The following is a 21,466-nucleotide window of genomic DNA, read 5'->3' as shown; positions in this document are numbered from 1 at the left end:
ACCCTTCTGGGCATTTTCTACACAAATACCCTGCGCAAAACAATGGTGATGGCAGGGGGTGTGGCCTAATATGCAAATGAGTTCCCGCTGGGCTTTTTCCTACCAAAAAAAGCGCCCTGGATTTAGATATTTCTACTCTGGTTCTTCTTCCAAACTGGGACATGAAATAACTTCCAGCATCCTCCCTTCTTCCAGAATGTGTTCTTGACCACCCTCTGAGGTAGGCTGAGAAAGTGTGACTGGCCTAAACTCATCCAGCAAGCGATTCGGGATTCGAACCTGGGTCTCTTGGATCCTGCTCTGGCACTGCCATGCTAATGTCTCTCCAACATTCTCAACTTAAACTGGACTTGGGCCCGGTTTCTACAAAAAATTCCTGGGAAAAAAGTAGCCCCAGCTGGTTCTGATTTGGGCTAAAGATGGGAGAAACATATCATGAAATACCACCCTACTGAGAAAACGTAGGGTTGTCAGGTCTGACTCAAGAAATATCTGGGGACTTTGGGGCTGGAGCCAGGAGCAAGGGTGTGACAAGCACGACCGAACTCCAAAGGAAGTTCTGGCCACCACATTTAATGGGACTGCATGCCTTTTAATGGCCTTCTCTCCATTTGGAAATACTGAAGGATAGGGGCACCTTCTTTTGGGGCTCATCCGTTTGAAACTTTTGGGCTGTTTTGAGGAGAGGTGCCAGATGCTATGTTGAACATTTGGTGCTGATACTTCAAAAAAGAGCCCCCCCCAGATACCCACGGATCAATTCTCCATTATACCCTATGGGAATCGGTCTCCATAGGGTATAATGGAGTGCCCAGCAGACATTTCCCTCCCACCCCTGCTTTCTGATAACCCTGAAGCGGGTGGAGGGCCTCCAAACGGGGGGGTCCCCTGCCCCCACCTGGGGATTGGTAGCCCTAAGAAAACTCCTTGCACCTATAAAACAGAATATCAAAGAGAAGGAGCCTTCTCTTCGACATATTCATCTGTAGTGGCTTTTCTTCTTGGGTTGGGGCAAGAAAATGTTCCGACCTTGTACTTAAAGTGGAAGGTTTATCACACAGACAACTGGGAGCAGGTTCAGCGCAATGGCAAAGCTGTGGTCTGGGAGGCTGCCAGTTCGAGTCTCGTTTTCAGCCACAAATGGCCTAAGCAGACTGTTCAAGCCAGCCTCAGTCCTCCAGTAGTGGTCTCATTTACTGGGCAGTCTAGGCCAACAAAGAATCCTTTACAATAGGAAGCCACATTAAGACTTAATTTTTAAGGGCACTTTGGCTTCTTTCACCAGACTTTTAATTAGCTAGAGAAGGTGGCCAAATGTGTGGCTCTTGAAGCCCCCACCACCCCTCGTTGGCTGGCTTGGAGAACGCATTTGTCTCTTTAAATCTGGCAGTTTGGAGAAGGCATTTAAAGTTGCTTTCTTTCCACCTCTCCCTCCCCCATCTATTTTCCTTAATGCTCTCAAAATCTGATATTCATGTCTTGTGGTTCGTAAACATCTGGTGTTTACTCTGTGTGGCTCTTACCTTAAGTGAGTTTGGCCACCCCTGAGCTACAGAGAAACACTCATTTAATGTATCATAACTTCAATCCTCTCAGCTAAAGAAGTAATAAAAAATAAAACGAATTACCCAAGCCACAGTATCTCTGAGCTGTTACAGTGTAATACACAAAACTACCACTTGTTGTTAAGAAGAAAAGCCATCTTTAAAATGTTTCTCTTAATCCTTGTAACACTAAAAATAAATTTCAGAAGTAAACATCAGCCTTAGTCCATAGCCCCAGTGACAAAAACTTGGCCTCATTATCAGGGCTTCTTTTAGACAAAAAGCCCAGCTGGAACTCATTTGCAGATCAAGCCACACCCTGTGGCATTGTTTTGCCCAGGGCAGGAGCTCATTTGTATATTAGGCCACACCCTGACACCAAGCCAGCTGGAACTGTGTTCCTGCTCAAAAAAAGCCATGCTCGTTACTAAAATTAGGCCCCTGCAGTTCGTCAAAATACTTCAGATGGCTCAATTGAAAGCCATTGTTTGCTTTCTTTTGACACTTAGTATAGAAAAGAGGTCAAATTTGGTATTTTCAGTACTTACAATTCATGAGGTTCACAACCTTTTCCAGCAGAGGTTCACTGGATGTGTTATGAGCACACACACTGGCCACCATTGAGACAACCCTCTTCTCCAGGGGCTGGTAATAACCAATTCAGCCACCAGATGGCGCAGCATAAAATGGTTCGTTGGCTCATCATAAACAGCTCCATGAAAATGTGTCTGTCGTGGCTCAGTGTGGCAGATCCCCCTTCGTGGCATTATATCCCTTCCTTACCATCTACTGAGTAAAACTATTACTACAACTTGTACCGAGAGTTGCCAGTTCTGGATTGGGAAATACCTGGAGGTGTTTGGGGCAGGGGGGTGAAGCCTAGGAAGGGCAGGGTTTGTGGAGGGACTTCAGCAGGGTATAATAAGACCACAGAGTCCACCCTCCGAGGCAGCCATTTTCTTAGGGTTGCCAGGTCTGACTCAAGAAATATCTGGGGACTTTGGGGGTGGAGCCAGGAGCAAGGTCATGACAAGCAGGGGTGCAATTCTAGCAGGAGCTCCTTTGCATATTAGGCCACCCCCCCCCCCCGATGTAGCCAGGCTTACAAAAAGGAGCCTTGTAAGCTCTTGGAAGATTGGCTACATCAGGGGGTGAGGCCTAATATGCAAAGGAGCTCCCGCTAGAATTCCGTCCCTGGTCACGACAAGCATGATAGAACTCCAAAGGGAGTTCTGGCCATCACATTTAAAGGGGCTACACATTTAAAAGGCTACCTTTTAAATGCCTTAATTTAGAAATAATGAAGGATAAGGGCACCTTCTCTGGGGACCCCCTGGTCCAATCTTCTTGAAACTTAATGGGGGGGGGGGTTAGGGAGATGCACTGGATGCTATGCTGAGAATCTGGTGCCTCTACCTCAAAGAACAACCCCCCAGATTCCCATGGATCAATTCTCCATTATACCCTATGGGAATTGGTCTCCATAGAGTATAACGGTGTGCTCAACAGACATTTCCCTCCCCACTCCCTGCTTTCTAAAAATCCTGAAGTAGAGGGAGGGCCTCCAAACTGGGGGATCCCCCACCCCCAACTGGGGATTGGCAGCCCTACATTTTCCCTAAAGAGACCTTGGTTTTCTGCAGATCAGCTGTAACAGCAGGCGATCTCCAGGTGCCATCTGGAGGCTGGCAACCCTGCTTGAACCTTCCCACTTTTCTCTGCGCTGTTCTCAGCCCAACAAAACACTAGTATTAGGGCAGAATAAAATATCATCATAATAAAAGCATTAATGTTGGAGGCAGCCGTCAAAGCCAGCTTTTCAAAAGCCAGGGGAGGAGACCATTGCCTTTACTGTGACCCGCGCACGCTTACACGCAAACAAAAAAGGACCATGCCTAGTCTAGTGAAAGAGCTTTCGATCGTCACAACTCAAAAAAAGCTTTCCTGAAGATAGAGAAGGAAGTACTTTTCTCCCTTTCTCACAATACAAGAACTCGCGGACATTCAATGGAATTGCTGAGCAGTCGGGTTAGAACGGATAAAAGAAAGTACTTCTTCACCCAAAGGCTGATTAACACATGGAATTCACTGCCATAGGAGGTGGCGGCAGCTACAAGCATAGACAGCTTCAAGAGGGGATTGGATAAACATCTGGAGCAGAGGTCCATCGGTGGCTGTTAGCCACAGGGTGTAGCTGGAACTCTGGGGCAGTGATGCTCTGTATTCTTGGTGCTTGGAGGGTCCACAATGGGGGGGCTTCTAGTGTCCTGTGGCCTACTGGTGGACCTCCTGATGGCACCTTGTTTTCTGGCCACTGTGTGACACAGAGTGTTGGACTGGATGGGCCACTGCCCTGATCCAACATGGCTTCTCTTCTGTGACACGGAGTGTTGGACTGGATGGGCCACTGGCCTGATCCAACATGGCTTCTCTTATGTTCTTATGTGACACAGAGTGTTGGACTGGATGGGCCATTGGCCTGATCTAACATGGCTTCTCTTATGTTCTTATGTTTTGCATAGGGCTAGAGCAAAAAGAGAATGGATGAGCCTGCTGGAGATTCACTGTGTGGGAAACAAGTTAGACTGGTATCTGTCAGTTTTCATGCACAGGGGTATAACAGTGATTCAGTTACAGAAACTGTTGGGTTCAAGGAGCAGCTCCTAGGCAAAATGGGGCCAGAGTAGGGTTGCCAGCCTCCAGGTGGGGCCTGGAAATTTCCTACTTTGACAACTGATCTCCAGCTGGCAGAGATCAGCTCCCCTGGAGAAAACGGCTGCTCTGAAGGGTGGACTCTATGGCCTTGTACCCTGCTGAGGCCCCTCCCCTCCCCCCAAGCCCCGCCCTCTCCTGGATCCACTCCCAAAGTCTCCAGGTATTTTCCAACCCAGACCTGGCAATCCTAGGCCAGAAAGGCAGCTAGGGGTTTCCACTTTGCAATATCGTGCTTTGGTGTTCACCACCAGGGGGCAGATGAAGATTAAACCGCGTCCACCTTCTACAGACTCTTTCTACAAAGTCTGATGAAAGTTTACCTTCTAAATAAAAATTGGTTGGTCTTAAAGGTGACACTTGACTCCTGCTTTGTTCAACTGCTTCAGACCAACACGGCTGCCCGCTTGGATCTCTCTCTCTACCTACAGTTAAACCAGCTGCACTACGCTTGTTATTTCCTTATGTATGAGGGAAACTGGCTAAACCAGTTGCCTTTATGAGCTGCGGTAAAGTGAGAGAAGGCAGTAAAGTGGTTGTTAGAGTAACTTCCTGGACTCCACTCAGAAACTCAAGTGGGCTTTGTAGAATGGGTCCCAAGGAAACTGCAAACAAAGAAATCAGAAGGAAACTGACTCTGAGAAGAATAGCCATGAAGGAAAGATTTCTTAAGTGTGAGGATGTGGAAAGATTCTTAAAAGATCCTTGAAATATACAATTGAAATGTGAGAAAATGACCCCTCTGTCACAAACATGGTTGCCAGGGCGCCTGGAGAAGTAAGCTTGCATCCGCCTAGACCTGTGTGAATGTGTGATTGATTTTGTACCTTGTGTGAACGAGCTATTGTTTCAAATAAACCACAATTGATTTTACTAAATTAGAGTCCTTTATTGAGCATTGACTCTCTGATCGGTTGAGCCTCGTATACACAGATAACAAAGATTCCTTTTTAGGGCCAGCTGTCTCTCAATCTAATTCCCCAACTTTATTTTGAGAGCAGTTTCCCTAACAGAAACCAGAGTCCCTCTTGTTAGGACTAATGGACAATCAAATGGAAATCAGCCGTGGAACGTTATTTCTATGTACGATTACAGCAGCAAGAATATAATATGCACAGAAATGGAAGCGTCCAACAATACGTGCAACAGGAAAATGGCTGGAGAAGATGTTGGACCTTGCAGCATTGGCTAAACTTGCTGTCGGTTAGGGAAAAGACAACTGAGTTATTACAGATCGGAAACCTCTTACAGATTTTTTTACAGAAAGCAGACAATAAGGACTTGATGATTTGCGTTTTTGATGATGAAGATGCAAAAAAAGAGAGTTCCTTATTCTTCATATAGAGCAAGGGAAAACTTTGTGATCAAACTTACATTTGTTGTAGAGAAAATCGGAAGCCTTTTATTTTAAATATCTATCTATATATATATGTTTTTCTCCCCCCCCCTTCTATTTTCTCAATAAAAACGTTAAAAGGTAAAGGTAGTCCCCTGTGCAAGCACTGCACGATACCTGGTGAAGGGGAGGGAAAGAACGTGAGCTTTATCCGCACAAGTCCAGGCCCTGTGTTTTTCACAGGCTTGCTTTCCGGCGTTTCAGATCTCAGTCGGAACAAATGCACGTCTCTCTGGTGATTGCAGCAACATGGTAAAAAGGTAAAGGTAGTCCCCAAGCACCAGTCGTGTCTGACTCTGGGGTGACGTCGCATCACGACATTTTCACAGCAGACTTTTTTTATGGGGTGGTTTGCCATTGCCTTCCCCAGTCATCTACGCTTCCCCCCCAGCAAGCTGGGTGCTGGTTTTACCGCACTCAGAAGAATGAAAGGCTGAGTCAACCTTGAGCTGGCTACCTGAACCCCGCTTCCGCCGGGATCGAACTCAGGTCATGAGCAGAGAGCTCAGACTGCAGAACTGCAGCTTTACTACTCTGTGCCACGGGGCAGTATCAATAAAAACTTAAAATCAAAGAAAAAAGAAAAGATTCTTAAGTGTAAGGATGTGTCAAGGGCAACCAGGACCAAGTTAATTCATGCCACGCTACTCCCCATTACTGTGTTGTGGGGGTGTCCAAAGCTGGACAATGAAGAAAGCTGAGAGGAAGAAAATGGATCCCTTTGAAATGTGGGATTGGAGGAGAGTTCTACAGATACTGTGTACCACCAAAAAGACAAATCAGAGGGTTTTAGATCAAATCAAGCCTGAAGACTCCTTCGAAGCAAAAACGACTAAACTAAGGCTGTGGTGCTTTGGCCGCATTACGAGAAAAGGCAATAATGCCAGGAAAAGTTGAAGGCAGCAAGAAACGAAGAACCAACACGAGATGGACTGACTCGACCAAAAGAAGCCACGAGGGCCCTCAGTTTGCAAGATCTGGGCAAGGCTGTTAACGAGGGGACCTTTTGGAGGCCATTATATTCACGGGGTTGCCGTAAATCAACAGCGACTTGATGGCACTAAACACACACACAATTCGTTTCATCCCCTTGTTTTCGAAGGGCTCCGCTGGTGTCGCACAAAGCCTAGTGATGAGTCTCAGCCCCGTTTGCGGTGCCGACTCCCCACGCTGCCCTAAATCGGTTGTGTTTCTTGATCTTGTGACTCCTAGATCTAGAGAGAGGGGATTCAGGTTAGACTGGTTTGCAAAAGTCTCAGGGTGTGCACAATGCTGAGAAGAAGCGGGTGCTCTGATAGACAGCAAGACTTCCTTTCGCCCTCTCTAGTTGGCTGCAGCACCTGCCGACATCAATAAAATATTGTGTTGTTTAGGGTCATATGCAGGGTCTTCAGCTCCTTATTTTACACTGAGGATCAGGGCATGTTTCCCTAGGGCTTGTGTCAGGGCTTCTGTTGTAGGAAAAGCCCAGCAGGGATTAATTTGCATATTAGGCCACACCCCCTGGTGCCATGCCAGCCAGAACTGTGTCCCTGCTCAAAAAAAAGTCCCGATTTTTGTGCATCAAAACCAGCTGCGTGAATCGACACTGAATTAAAATGATGCAAACAAAACAGCTATGGCTGAAAAAGAAGATTTATACCCCGCCCTTCTCTCTGAATCAGAGTCTCAGAGCGGCATACAATCTCCTTTATCTCCTTCCCTCACAACAGATGCTCTGTGGGGTGGGTGGGGCTGAGAGGGCTCTCACAGCACCTGCCCTTTCAAGGACAACTCCTACGAGAGTTATGGCTGACCCAAGGCCATCCCAGCAGCTGCAAGTGGAGGAGTGGGGAATCAAACCCGGTTCTCCCAGATCAGAGTCCACACACTTAACCACGACACCCAAATGGCATCAGACAGAATCGCAGAGTTGGAAGGGACCTCCATCATCACATACACCCAGAAACACAAATATAAACGAGCACTCGGCAAGAGTTTTTATTGGCTGCAGTTTTGCATGAATGCACAGGAGACACCAAACAACTAGAGGCTACTGGGAGGGGAGGGAAAGATACAAAATCTGGATTGGCGGTTCCTTCGAAGACTGTGGAGTCAAAAGAGAACCTCAGCACCGCTTTGAATGGCTGCTCAGAAAGTTCAGCTAAGGATTCCGCCCTCAGTAACCATCGCCGTAAGATTTCTATCAGCCTTAAAACACTCCCCGATTGAGCAGGATCAACAATGCCGCTGTGTGCTGAGGAACGTGACCGGTATGACAGAAGAGCCTGCTGGACTCTTCCTTGTGCTCAAGCCGGGCCCCAGAGGGACCAACCGCTTGGCAGAGGAACGAAGGAAACAGGCATTAACTGTGTGTCCAATGGAACGATTCCTTTTAGAGACAGAAATTCAGAGTGGGAAGAAGAAGAAGGCGGCAGATTTATACCCCGCCCTTCTCTCTGAATCAGAGACTCAGAGTGGCTTACATTCTCCTATATCTTCTATTACAATCCTATTACAATCTTCTATTACAATTCTATATCTATTACAATCTCCTATATTCGGTTTGATTCCCCACTCCTCCACTTGCAGCTGCTGGCATGGCCTTGGGTCAGCCATAGCCCTGGCAGAAGTTGTCCTTGAAAGGGCAGCTGCTGTGAGAGCCCTCTCCAGCCCCACCCACCTCACAGGGTGTCTGTTGTGGGGGAGGAAGGGAAAGTAGATTGTGAGCCACTCTGAGACTCTTCGGAGTGGAGGGCGGAATATAAATCCAATATCATCATCATCTTCTCCTCTCACAAGAGCCGCCCTGCGAGGTGGGTAGGGCTGGAGAGGGCTCTCACAGCAACTGCCCTTTCAAGGACAACTCCTACAAGAGCTATGGCTGACCCAAGGCCATTCCAGCAGCTGCAAGTGGAGGAGTGGGGAACCAAACCCGGTTCTCCCAGATAAGAGTCCATGCACTTAACCGCTACACCAAACTGGCTCTAGCAGCAGTGAAAGTCAGTACATGTCTTCATTGCTGCCCACACATGCACTGGGAAGTGGCATTTCTCGGCCCATTAGATTTCCAACAAAAAGGCACGGGCGCAGTTGCTGCTGTGTATGCAAGTTGTATCTCATAGTACACAATGTCCCACCTGGGTCATTTGCTCCAGAAATGTGTATCTGAAGAAGTGTGCATCCGCGGGAAAACTTACCCCCAGAATTAAACTTTGTTGGTCTTCAAGGTATCGCTGGACTCAAACTTTGTTCGGTTGCTTCAGACCAACATGGCTGTTCGCCTGAATCCATCTGTGACATTTCCTTTAAGACATTTCCGGTGGAAATCAAGTAGCATGTGTGCCAGTCTCTGTGTTACTCAGTAGTACTCTCTATACTCTCTAAACATCTGGAGAGCTACCATTGGCCACCCCTGCTCTATACCTATAGGGTTGCCAACTCCAGGTTGGGAGATACTTCTTCACCCAAAGGGTGATTAACATATGGGATTCACTGCTACGGGAGGTGATGGTGGCTACAAGCATAGGGGATGGGAATGGATAATCATATGGAGCAGAGGTCCATCAGTAGCTATTAGCCACAGTATATTGATGGAACTCTCTGTCTGGGGCAGTGATGCTCTGTATTCTTGATGCTGGCGGGGGCAACAGTGGGGGAGGGCTTCTAGTGTCCTGGTCCCATTGGTGGACCTCCTGATGGCACCTGGGTTTTTTGGCCACTGTGTGACACAGAGTGTTGGACTGGATGGGCCATTGGCCTGATCCAACATGGCTTCTCTTATGTTCTTATGATATCTGGAGATTTTTTTGGGGGGGGAGCCTTGAGAAGGGGTGGGCCTTCAATAGGGCCTAATGCCACAAAGCCTACTTTCCAAAGCAGCCACTTTCTCCAGGTGAACATATGAATCCCTGGCATCTGCAGAAGTAACCCCAGAAGATCTCCAGATACCACCTGAAGTTTGGCAACCCTACTGTATAGAAACCAGAAGAGTCTTCCAGAAGGTGTGAGGAGCCTTCCCGCACTAACCACCTGAAAGGGTGTTTCTCTTGGCTGCCTCCTCAGGAAATTGTTGTTCACCGTTCAGTCATGTTTGACTCTTGGTGATTCTGTGGGCCAGTTCTCTTTCCACATTTCCCAATCTTGTACCATTTCATTGAGTTGTTCCATGCTCGGGCTTGTGTCGACTTTTATGGGGTCAAGCCACTGTGTTCTTTGGCAGCCTGGTTTCCTTTTGCTGCTAACCAACTGCTTTTTTTTCTGGTGGGTTCTTCCACATGACATGACCAAAATAAGTCAGTCACAGTTCTGTGATTTTTTTCCTTCCAATAGCACCTCTGGCTTTATGCATCCCGATACTCACCTGTTTGGTCATCTTTGCTGTCCAAGGAATGCGCAGCAGCCTCCTCCAGCACCACAGCATAAATGAGTCGATTTTCCTCCAGCCTTGCTTCTTCACGGTCCACCTTTCACAGCCCAAGGTTGCTACGGAGAACACAATAGCACAGACTAATCTGCATCTGGTTGCTAGGCTGATGTCCTTGCTCGTCCATATTCGATTCATGTTCATCATTGCTGAGTGACCCGGCAGGATTTGATGTTTTATCTGTGGACTGCATTCGCCGGTTTGGTTGATCAGTATTCCCGCGAAAGTGAATTCTTCCACGCATCCAATCTCTTCATCGTGAACTGTTATTTTGATGTTTCTATTCTTCTCGGTGGTCATGATCTTGGTCTTTTTGATGCTTAGGAAGAAGCCATGTGTCTCACTTTCTTCTTCGAATGTATTGATCAGCTATTCCAGGCCTTCTTTAGTTTCTGAGGGGAGGGTTGTGTCATCAGCATATCAAAGATCGTTGATATTCCTTCCTCCAATGCTTCCTCTGATTTTTTTTTACTCTTCCAGCTCTAACTTTCTCATGATTGTTTTGGCCAGGGGTGGCCAAACTTGCTTAAGGGAAGAGCCACATAGAATAAACTTCAGATGTTTAAGAGCTGGAAGGAAGGAAGGAAGATGGGGAAGATGGGGAAGGGAGGGAGCGGTGGAAGGGAGGGAGAAGTGGAAAGAAGGAAAGGAAAGGTCCCCTGTGCAAGCACCAGTCATTTCCGACTCTGGGGTGACGTTGCTTTCACAACGTTTTCACGGCAGACTTTGTACGGGGTGGTTTGCCATTGCCTTCCCCAGTCATCTACACTTCCCCCCCCAGCGAGGTGGGTACTCATTTTACTGACCTCGGAAGGATGGAAGGTTGAGTCAAACCCAACTTACGCCGGGATCGAACTCAGATTGTGAGCAGAGCTTAGGACTGCAGTACTGCAGCTTTAACACTCTGCGCCACGGGGCTCTTAGAAAGAAAGCAACTTTAAGTGTATTCTGCAAGCTGCCAGCTGGCTTGGCAAAGTGATTTAAAGAGACAAATATAATAATAATAATAATAATAATAATAATAATAATAATAATAATAATAATAATAATAATAATAATAATAATAATAATAATAATAATAATTTATTCTTATATCCCGCCCTCCCCCCGCCAAAGGCGGGCTCAGGGCGGCTCACAAACATGGAATTCCAGTAAATTCAAGTAAAATTCCAGAATTCAAATAAAACAATGTAAACAGTTTTAAATATAATCAATTACATAATAAATTATTTAAAATAGATAAAAAAGTTAAAATAGGTGCTAAAATACTGTAAGTCATAATATCCACAGATGGCTAAATGGCTACACGTCAAATTAGTCAGGTTCTGCCTCAAAAGCGAGCTGGAAAAAAAATGTTTTGCAAGCCCTGCGGAATTGGTTCAGGTCCCGCAGGGCTCGTACCATCTCTGGAAGATGATTCCACAAATGACTTCTCCAAGCCTGCCAACAGGGCAGCAGGGGCTTGAGAGCCACACAATATGTGTGAAAGAGCCACATGTGGCTCCCGAGCCACAGTTTGGCCACCCCTGGTTTTGGCATACATCTTGAATAGGAAAGGTGGAAGAATGCAACCTTGTCGTACCCCTTTCTCTATCTCGAACCAATCAGTATCTCCATATGATGTTTGCACAGTGGCTTCTTGGTTTGTATACAATGATTGTATTAACTTGAGCAGATGTGTTGGAACCGCCAGGTTTTGTAGGGCTCTCCACAGCTTCTCATGATAGACACAGCCAAAGGGCTTTCATGTAATCGATGAAGCATAAGTAGATAATCTTTTGATATTCATGAGATTTCTCCATGATCCAGCGCAGATTTGCTACACAGCCTTGGGAAACCAGCTTGGACATCTGGTAATTCCCTTTCAATGGCTGGTGCCAGAAGCTGTATAATTTTAAGCAGAATTTTGCTAGTGGGAGGGATGAGAGCGATGGTGCGATAATTGGAGCAGTCTCTGGAGTCTCCTCTTTTTTTGGTAGCGGAACGAACGCTTGAGCGTTTCCAGTCCCTTGGCCGTGTGTTGGTTTCCCAAATTTTCTGAAACAGAGCTCTGACGATGTCAACACCTGAGGCTTTGTTGTTTGGTAGTCAGCCCATTGCCCACATGATCTCGTCCTCAAGGGTGGCTGGTTCTTTCTCAGCTTCCCTTTCCCTGGCATCCCGAGGCTGGGCTTCCTTGCTACCAGCATGCAGCTCTTCCGTGTATTCTTGCCATCTGTTTTTTGCCGTCTCATTGGCAGAAAATGGTGTTTGAATGTTTTGGACTCGCCTGAATGCCTGCTTGGTGCGACCTTTCATGCAGTCCTCTTCTAGCTGTTTGCAGGGCTGGCCCTAGGGTGCCCCAGGCAGACTTGCCAGCAAGTGCCGCCTCCATGGCACAGCCCCCAGGCTGCCCCCTCCCCTTATGCAATCCTGCCCCCTGCTGCTGATACAGAGACTGTGCGCTGGCCGGAAGCCCTCCCTGCCCTTCTCTGATGATTCCGATCATTAGAGAGGGGCATGGAGGGCTCCTGGCTCGTGCACAGTTTCTGTATCGCTCCCTGAGTGCGAGGATGCTCAGGGAGCGATAAAGAGACTACGCGCCAGCCAGGCGGCAAAGTTTGGGTGTTTGCCTATGGTGCCAGGCGGACCCAATTTGGCACCCTCCCCAGCCCGGTGCCCTAGGCAAATGCAAACTGGCCCTAGCTGTTTGCAACGTTTGTCCCAGTGAACTTCATTATCTGTCCTTGCTGCCCTCTGGAAATCCCCATTGAGTCGTCTTCTTTCTTCCCGTTTTCCTGCTGCTTTGGCTGGTTTTCTTCACTCTGCTATTTTTACGGTTCCGCCCGAGAGCCAATTGCACTTTTCCTCTATGTGATCAGCTGCTTTTTTTACGATCGTCGAATGCATTTCTTGCCACAGCTCGTCAGGCATTTCTCAATAGGGTCCAGAAGCTCAAACCTTTTTTTTGCCTGTGGCCAGGTCAGAGTAAGACAGGAAGGGGGCCAGTTGCCTCAGCTGGAGAAATGCCAGTCTGGCAACATCGGGGCCTCTATTGATAAAGGAGGCATTCAGAAGCATACCCAGGCTCTTGGCATTTGGTGCCGATGTCAGAGGAGTTGGCACCCCTGGTGTGAATCTCCCAGCGGCAGAACCTCCATCTTTGATGGATTCAGTCTCAGCCGGCTCTGTTTCAGCCATCCAACCATGGGGTCTGTCTCCTCAGCCAAAATAGCTGGGGCAGCGTCTGGCCAGCCACCGATCCACAGATACAGCATGTTTTAAGTTTTTTTTTTTTTAAAATCTTTGTGTTTGTTTGTGTTCTTTGTAAAATTTATAGCTCCACTACCTGGTATTACATTTTATGACACACACGGCCCGGCCCCACAAAGTCCCATTTATGTCAGATTTGGCCCTCCTAACAAATGAGGTTGACACCCCTGCCCGAAACAGTCTGGGACCAATGTATCTTTAAGACTGCCTTTCCTGGTATACCCCACCTCTGAGAGCATTGCACCCTGGGGAGAAGAACCTTCTGGTGATCTCTGGCCCGAAAGATATCTGGCTGTCCTTTTTTGGCCCTGGCGCCAACCTGGCGGAACTCCCTGCGGAATGACGTTTATGCCTTACGGGACCTAGTGCAGTTCTGCAAGGCCTGTAAGACAGAAAAGTTCCATCCGGACTTGATTGAGGACAACAATGGTTTCCTATCTAGCCTGGCTCTTTCGTGCTTTCCTCTCCCCCTTGGGGTAAGGATATAAATGGATTTCTTAGCGCCATCTGTAATTGAAGTTGGAATTCATAGAATCAAAGAGTTGGAAGGGACCTCCAGGGTCATCTAGTCCATCCCCCTGCACAATGCAGGAAACTCACAAACACCTCTCCCTAAATTCACAGGATCCTCATTGCTGTCAGATGGCCATCCTGCCTCTGTTTAAAAACCTCCAAGGAAGGAGAGCCCACCACCTCCCGAGGAAGCCTCTTCCACTGAGGAACCGATCTAACGGTCAGGAAGTTCTTCCTAATGTTGAGCCGGAAAGACTTTTGATTTAATTTCAACCCATTGGTTCTGGTCCTACCTTCTGGGGCCACAGAAAACAATTCTGCATCATCCTCTCTATGACAGCCCTTCAAGTACTTGAAGATTGTTTTGTTTTGCTTTGAATTGTTTTACTGTTTTAAATCTTTTAACTTGACTCGTAAGTATGTTGACTAAAATGTTGTTCACTGCCTGAACCCTGCTTGCAGGAGACAGCAGTCTACAAGTTGAATAAATAGTCAGACAGACAAATTCTGCTCCTTGAATTAGCATCCCTTCCCACCAAAGCTAATATCATAAATATCAGAGTCCCCGCCCATGCACATCATTTGTCAGAACTGTGTGTGCTTAAAACAGGGGAGGGGGCAGGGCTTTTTTTGAGCAGGAACGCACAGGAACACAGTTCCAACTGACTCTGTGTCGGGGTGTGTGGCCTAATAAGCAAATGAGTTCCTGCTGGGCTTTTTCTTCCAAAAAGTCCCGTGCAAAACAATGGTGTTGTTAGGGGGTGTGGCCTAATATATAAATGAGTTCCTGCCAGGCCTTTTTTACCCAAAAAAGCTGTGCACATAACAATGATGTCATCAGGCTGTGTGGCCTAATATGCAAATGAGTTCTTGCTGGGCTTTTTCTACCAAAAAGCCCTGAGCAAAACAATGGTGCTGTCAGGGGGTGTGGCCTAATATGCAGATGAGTTCCTGCTGGGCTTTTTTGTAGAAGGGGGGCATTGTTGACCTGAATGCTGAAAGAAATGGGAGGGGAAAGGATAAGATTCAGCTCTAGGGTGGGTTATTTTTATTGGAAGACATTGTGGAATCCTGAGACTCTTAAACTGCTTTGCATTTAAAAAACGCTACAAATGCAATGGGCCAGTGTATCATCCAATACTTCTAATGCCCTTTGAATACCTCTTTTTAAAAAAGTGATGTTTTAAGTACTGCTGAATTTGATCATTTTTAAAATTTTATTGTACACTGGGCTTTTAGGCTTACTGTAATTGATAACTGAACATCATGTTGGGACTTATTACTGAGAGCATGGGAGGGGACTCTGATTACGATGATATTAAATAAAATTAAGGAACATACAAGGTATGTGCAGGGAGTGGTGTTAGCAAGACAAAAGGCATAAGATGTCTCCAAAATAAACAGGGAAGAGGTGCAGCACACAGGACTGGGCTGCTGTATATTTGCAGGGGGGGAGGCGGGGACTACGGTACAAAATTCCCCAGGCCTGGGCTGCTGTGCACTCCACTGTCCTCGTTTGGTTTTCATGCTCTTCAGGGCTGTCATCCTGATGTCCCAGCAGTAGCTGGAAGCCCCTCTTAGAAGGCTCATTTTAACCCTTTGCTTGCCTCCAAAGCTTAGCAAACACTTCCTTGCAGCAAGACAGCACACTCTAGGTTGCCAATGAAGCAAAGGGTTAAGGTGAGCAATTCTGGATTCTCTGAGCAACTCCCCCTCCTCCCTCCTGTGGACCTGTGAGCTGCCTTTGGGTGTCTTTTAAATGTGTGCAAGAGTCAGGGGGGATCTTTCACCATGGGCCAGGGATGGTTTCCACAGTCCTGGTTTTGGAGTGGGTGACTCAGCATGGCTGGATACTGGGCGGGAGGGAGGGGAGAGGGGCGTGCTACATCACTCTAAATGGGCAGAGGTGTTGCTTCCTTGAATGGGATATTGCTCTATGTCTTGGAAGCTGCCCTCTGACTCCCTTCCTTTCTCTCTCACTTGGCCCTCTCACACCCTTCACATGGCCTTCCATATCTCTGGAGGTCACTCCTGTAGAGCAGGGGTGGCCAAACTATGGCTCAGAAGCCACATGCGGCTCTTTCACACATACAGCGCCAGCCCAAGGGCGCATGGCGCCCTAGGCCCCACCCCTCCCATAGCCTCGCCACGCTCCTTCCCCCCCCCCCATCAGAGTGCGCAGCTCCTGCACTTACCACCTTCAATGCGGCTGGGGGCGTGGCCTCTACTCCTTTGAAGAGCCCGCCGAAGGAGGCTTCTCCCCGGCTTCTTCCAGGACCAGAAGTGAGGGGGAGCGAATTCTCCTCCCACGGGCTCTTCAAAGGAGTAGATGCCGCGTCAGCTGCACTGAAGGTGGTAAGGCCCAGGCGCAGGGAGGGGGAGGCAGCGAAGGGCAGGCTCTGACGCTCTAATCACACTGGGGGGGTGGGGAAAGCGCAAGGGAAGGGAGGGGGCAGGTGGGGGGGGAGGCAGGAAAACTAGGCGTTTGCCATGGGCACTGGGGCCCCACACCTCCCGGCACCCTAGGTAACTGCCTAGTTTGCCTAGTGGATGAGCCGGCACATATATTGTGTGGCTCTCAAAGTCCCCACCACCCTGTTGTCTGGCTTGGAGAAGGCATTTGTCTCTTTAAATCACTTCTCCAAGCCAAGGCAGCTAAAGGCTTGGAGACGCATTTAAAGTTCAAGTTGCTTTCTTCTCACCTCTCCCTCCTCTCATCTATTTGCCTTCCTTCCTATCTTGTGACTCTCAAACCTCTGACATTTATTCTGTGTTGCTCTTACATAAGCAAGTTTGTCCACCCCTGCTGTAGAGACAGTGCCCTCATACTCTCACACACACATGATGCCAGACTAGCTGTTTGTGAAAGGAAAAGTACTCTTTTGATTAGGCCCAGGGCTTTTTTTTTTGTAGCAGGAGCTCCTTTGCATATTAGGCCACACACCCCTGATGTAGGAAGTCCTCCTGGAGCTTACAGTAGGCCCTGTAAGAAGAGCCCTGCAAGATCCTGGAGGATTGGCTACATCAGGGGTGTGTGGCCTAATATGCAAAGGAGTTCCTGCTACCAAAAAAAAAAAAGTCCTGATTAGGCTTCTTTCTCTCTTTTTGACTGCAGCCTGAATGTGAACTGCATCTACTTGAATAAATGCACATTTAAAAAGTAAAGGTTGTCCCCTGTGCAAGCACTGGGTCGTTATGAACCCATGGGGTGATGTCACATCACAGAATAAATGTCAGAGGTTTGAGAGTCACAAGATAGGAAGGAAGGCAAATAGACGAGAGGAGGGAGAGGTGGGAAGAAAGCAACTTGAACTTTAAATGCATCTCCAAGCCTTTAGCTGCCTTGGCTTGGAGAAGTTTTCATGGCAGATTTTTACGGTATGGTTTGCCATCGCCTTCCCCAGTCCTCTTTACAATATATTTCTTGGGAGATTAATTTACTGCACTCAGCATCACATTTCTGAGACCGGGTAAAACTCTGCTGCATTAACCAAATATGATGCTAATTACGCTCCCTGTTGGAATTCTGGCTTAAGACCTTTGGTCAAATGAGCTCGTAAAAGGATTGACTGATGGAGTGACTGAATATCCCCAACACCTGGCAGGATTTTTAAAGAGCACGGCAATAAATAAGATCTAGTTCCTAAAAGGCACACATTTGCCTGGCTCCTGATGTTCTAAAGCAGGGGTGGGGAACACCAGGCCCAAGGGCCATTTACAGCCCTCGAGATCACTTGGTCTGGCCTTCGGGGATTGCTGGGCCAAGCCAAATCATATGGCGGCCTCCTGGGGCCTGGCTGACCGGCGAGGATTGCAAGGCCCAGCCACGCTGCGCAGCCTCCTCCCCATTGCTTTATTTCTGCTCTTTCCTTCCTCTCCCTCTTTCCCTCTGTGGAGCCTGAATGGTGGGCATTGTGAAGCACTGCTGCTGGGGTATGCGGGTGCCTTTAAAGGTCTGCTGGGAGCAGCTGCAGTTTCCACATGAAGGGAGGAATGCACTTGATTACCTCAGATGGTGTGGCCTAATGTGCTAATGAGTGTGTGACCTGATATGCTAATAATAAGGAATGTGGTCTAATATGCTAATGAGTTCCTGCTGGGCTTTTTCTACAAAAAAAGTCCCGGACCTAGGCATTTACCTAAGTCAGCAGGCTGGGGGAGGGGGTACACCAAATTAGGCTCACGCCACATGACTTCAAATAGAAAGACAATTATTTGCATTAATTTTGTTGGTCTGGATCATTCTCCCTCGGCGGAGCACTGTTTTTTAAGTTGATAATTTTGTACGGCCCGCGAATGATGTTATAAATATCCAAATGGCCCTTGGCAGAAAAAAGGTTCCCCACCCCTGTTATTAGAGCCTGAACCCTGGGAGCACAGAAGGAATGAGGCATTGGCAGGCAATCTCAGGCCTACATAACCTTCCTTCCAGTTAAGTTTGAAGATTCTGATTAGATTTCCGGAGGAAGGGAGAATACTTTCAAGCATGCATTTATTCCTGCTGGCTTATTAATGCACGAGCAGATCTCTGGGGCCCGGGGGGGGGGGATTCACTTTATAGCTATCTTATCATTGTATTTGTTGAGAGAATTCAATTTAGTCCCTTGCTCATTTGCAAATGGGAAAATCCCTTATTGGGATAGAGGTGACTCTGGGGCTGAGAGCAGAGGCGGTACCGTATAGCAGAAACGAATTCTTGCGCAAAGAAGGGCCTGATTATTGAGGACCGTTCAGGCGCTGACAGCCCCACTCAATTGCTCTTAGCCATACTGGGTCCAAACCCAGCCGTAATATAGTCTCCCCCCACAACCCCATCATGCCTAACAGGGCTTTTCTAGGATTCAATTCCCCCTCCCCACCAATGCTACATTCTGATAGAGTTCCACTGACATCCACCTGGCAACGTTTCTTAAAGAAGAAGATGATGATGATATTGGATTTATATCCTGCCCAATACTCTGAATCTCAGAGCAGTCACAATCTCCTTTATCTTCCTCCCCACCCTGTGAGGTAGGTGAGGCTGAGAGGGCTCTCCCAGCAGCTGCCCTTTCAAGGACAACCTCCGCACACTTAACCACTACACCAAACCATCAAGACACCTAGCCATGCAGCTGGCCCACAGTGCCCAACCCAAACAACCTATTTGCTATTAACGACATACTAAACACAGCCATTATCCCTTGCAAACTGCAGTGTAAAGGACGTTGCAACTGTTAGTACCAGTCCTGAGCTAGTTCTACAGAAAGGGGGCCAAGTATCATGATTACCGTCTTTTCACGAAGCGCGGTGAAATACAGAGCTCTTTCTGTCTCTCCCAAACAGCAGATTAAGTACGAACTTTGGCTCCTCGAGTCATTCCAATAATGCATGTGGAAAACCTGTTATTTAAACCATTGCCAATGACTACTGTTATACTAATGGTTTGTTACACAGAGGGGTTTATCTACCGGAACTCACTTATTTATCAAAACGGTGGGAGTGTCCAGTTATTTCTCAGTTCTGGAATGATACCACTCAACAGATCTCCAAAATCACTTCACAGTCATTTTTAATGACGCTGGGATTAATCCTCCTAAATTTGTGGGATGATTCTTCTCATACAGACTCGCACAAAGAGTTGACTATCATACTTATAGCAGCAGCAAGAATTACTATTGCTTCAGTATGGAAATCCCCCTCGCCTCCTTCATTAAGAGTCTGGTATGATAAAATTTGGGAACCATTTATCATGCATAAAACTGCGACCTTTGTGAACCACAACTTTTCGAAAGTACTCATATCAAGTTTAGATCTATCTGGGCCCCGATTTTTAAATTTCATGTCAGAACAATGTATTCTTCCTTCCAACTGCACTTAGCATTCCCGGCTTCATTTTTAGTTGTTTAAGGTCTGAGAGACGCATGTCTGGGTGTATTATTCGGTTGGCTCGTATTTAGTTATTATTTAGTTATTATTTCACTCAATGCACAGCAGCCAAGAAGGTCTGAGCGCCTGCTCCGGCTGCAACGCCACTGAGGATGTTCTCCGCAGCTGAGAACAAAATGTCTGGAAGGAAAACCTTCTCCAGTAGAACACGGCACTTGATCCCGAAAGATTCTACAAACCCTAATATTATTTCTCTGTTCATGCTATTTTATGCAGCATTTCTTTGGACTATTTTTTGCAATGCTATTGAATGATATAATTTTATGCTCTTCGTATGCATTTGTAAGTCAAAGATCTTTGTTTTTAATAAAGATTTATTTATTTAAAAAAAATGGGTTTCTGGGCAAGTTTGGAATCTGTCGCTTTCCATTCACTGTGTTCTTTGTTCTGCCTGAAGAAGAGTCAAGTGAAAACCAAAACCTTGCTCTTTCTTTCCCTAACAAAAGACCAGGCTCCATGGGAGATGCTGCCGTACCTTACGGCACTCCTTGGATCCAAGTCACGTGCGCTGGGGACAAAGAGATGTGATGAAGGGGATAAGAAATGTTTTCCTTACCTCTTCTTGAGCACAGGTTGGAGCATTTCTCAGAAAAGGTCTCTTTGGGAGGATACAATTGCGGAGAAGGTTCTGAAGACAGGTGACTTGGAGGCGGGTATTTGGGGAGAGAGTCTGCTAAAACCACAGAAGGCCTTGCGTGGTCAGGGTAGAGCGATCCTTGCAATGCCCTAGAGTTGGAGGAGGAAGAGGGGCAGAATCAGCCAAAGCATACCTGAAGTTGCCTTATAGTGAATCAGACCATCAAAGTCACTGTTGTCTATTCAGACTGGCATTAGCTCTCTTAGGGTTGCCAATCCCCAGAGAGCCTCTTTGGTGTCGTGGTTAAGTATGCGGACTCTTATCTGGGAGAACCCGGTTTGATTCCCCACTCCTCCACCTGCAGCTACTGGAATGGCCTTGGGTCAGCCATCGCTCTGGCAGAGGTTGTCCTTGAAAGGGCAGCTGCTGGGAGAGCCCTCTCAGCCCCATCCACCTCACAGGGTGTCTGTTGTGGGGGGAGAAAATAAAGGAGATTGTAAGCCGCTCTGAGTCTCTGATTCAGAGAGAAGGGCGGGGTTTAAATCTGCAATTCTTCTTCTCCTTCAGGTGAGGGCAGGGGATCCTCCGGTTTGGAGGCCCTCCCCCCACCATGGTCATCAGAAAGCGGGGGGAGGGAAGGAAAACGTCTGCTGGGCACTCCATTATGCCCTATGGAGACCAATTCTCATAGGGTATAATGGAGAATTGATCCACAGGTATCAGGGGCATTGGAAAGGCTGTTTTTTGAGGTAGCGGCACCAAATTTTCAGCATAGCATTCAGTGCCTCTCCCCAAAATAACCTCCAAGTTTCAAAAGGATTGGACCAGGGGCTCCAATTCTGTGAGCCCCAAAAGAAGGTTCCCCTATCCTTCATTATTTCCAATGAAGGGAAGGCAGTTAAAAGGAGCACAGTCCTGTAGAAGGCCCTTCCTGGTCCCCTGCTTGTGACACTCCTTTTCTCCAGACTGAACATTCCCAGGTGCCTCAGCCTTTCCTTCTAGGCCCTGGTCTCCAGGCAACAGCTATTAAACCAGTTTACGTATTTAAGGAAACTCTACATTGAGGGGATTGTATTGAGAGCTGGTGAAGAGAGGGTCACTAGGATTTGGGTCAACCAGGTTTGGATCTAGGCTTCCCAAGC

The 21,466-nt window shown here is 47.4% G+C and overlaps 1 protein-coding gene across 1 annotated transcript in view; it reads right to left on the bottom strand.

Moving 5' to 3' along the window:
• Positions 1 to 21,466, bottom strand: part of LOC132575479 (MARVEL domain-containing protein 3-like) — a 34,466-nt gene that overhangs the window by 2,994 nt on the left and 10,006 nt on the right. The window contains exon 3 of the mRNA XM_060244278.1: positions 20,304 to 20,473. Coding sequence (XP_060100261.1) covers positions 20,304 to 20,473 — 170 coding nt within the window. The remainder of the gene's footprint in view (positions 1 to 20,303; positions 20,474 to 21,466) is intronic.

The sequence above is a fragment of the Heteronotia binoei genome, chromosome 7 (assembly GCF_032191835.1).
Source record: "Heteronotia binoei isolate CCM8104 ecotype False Entrance Well chromosome 7, APGP_CSIRO_Hbin_v1, whole genome shotgun sequence".
Lineage (NCBI taxonomy): Eukaryota > Metazoa > Chordata > Lepidosauria > Squamata > Gekkonidae > Heteronotia > Heteronotia binoei.
This window is presented reverse-complemented; position numbering and strand designations above follow the sequence as displayed.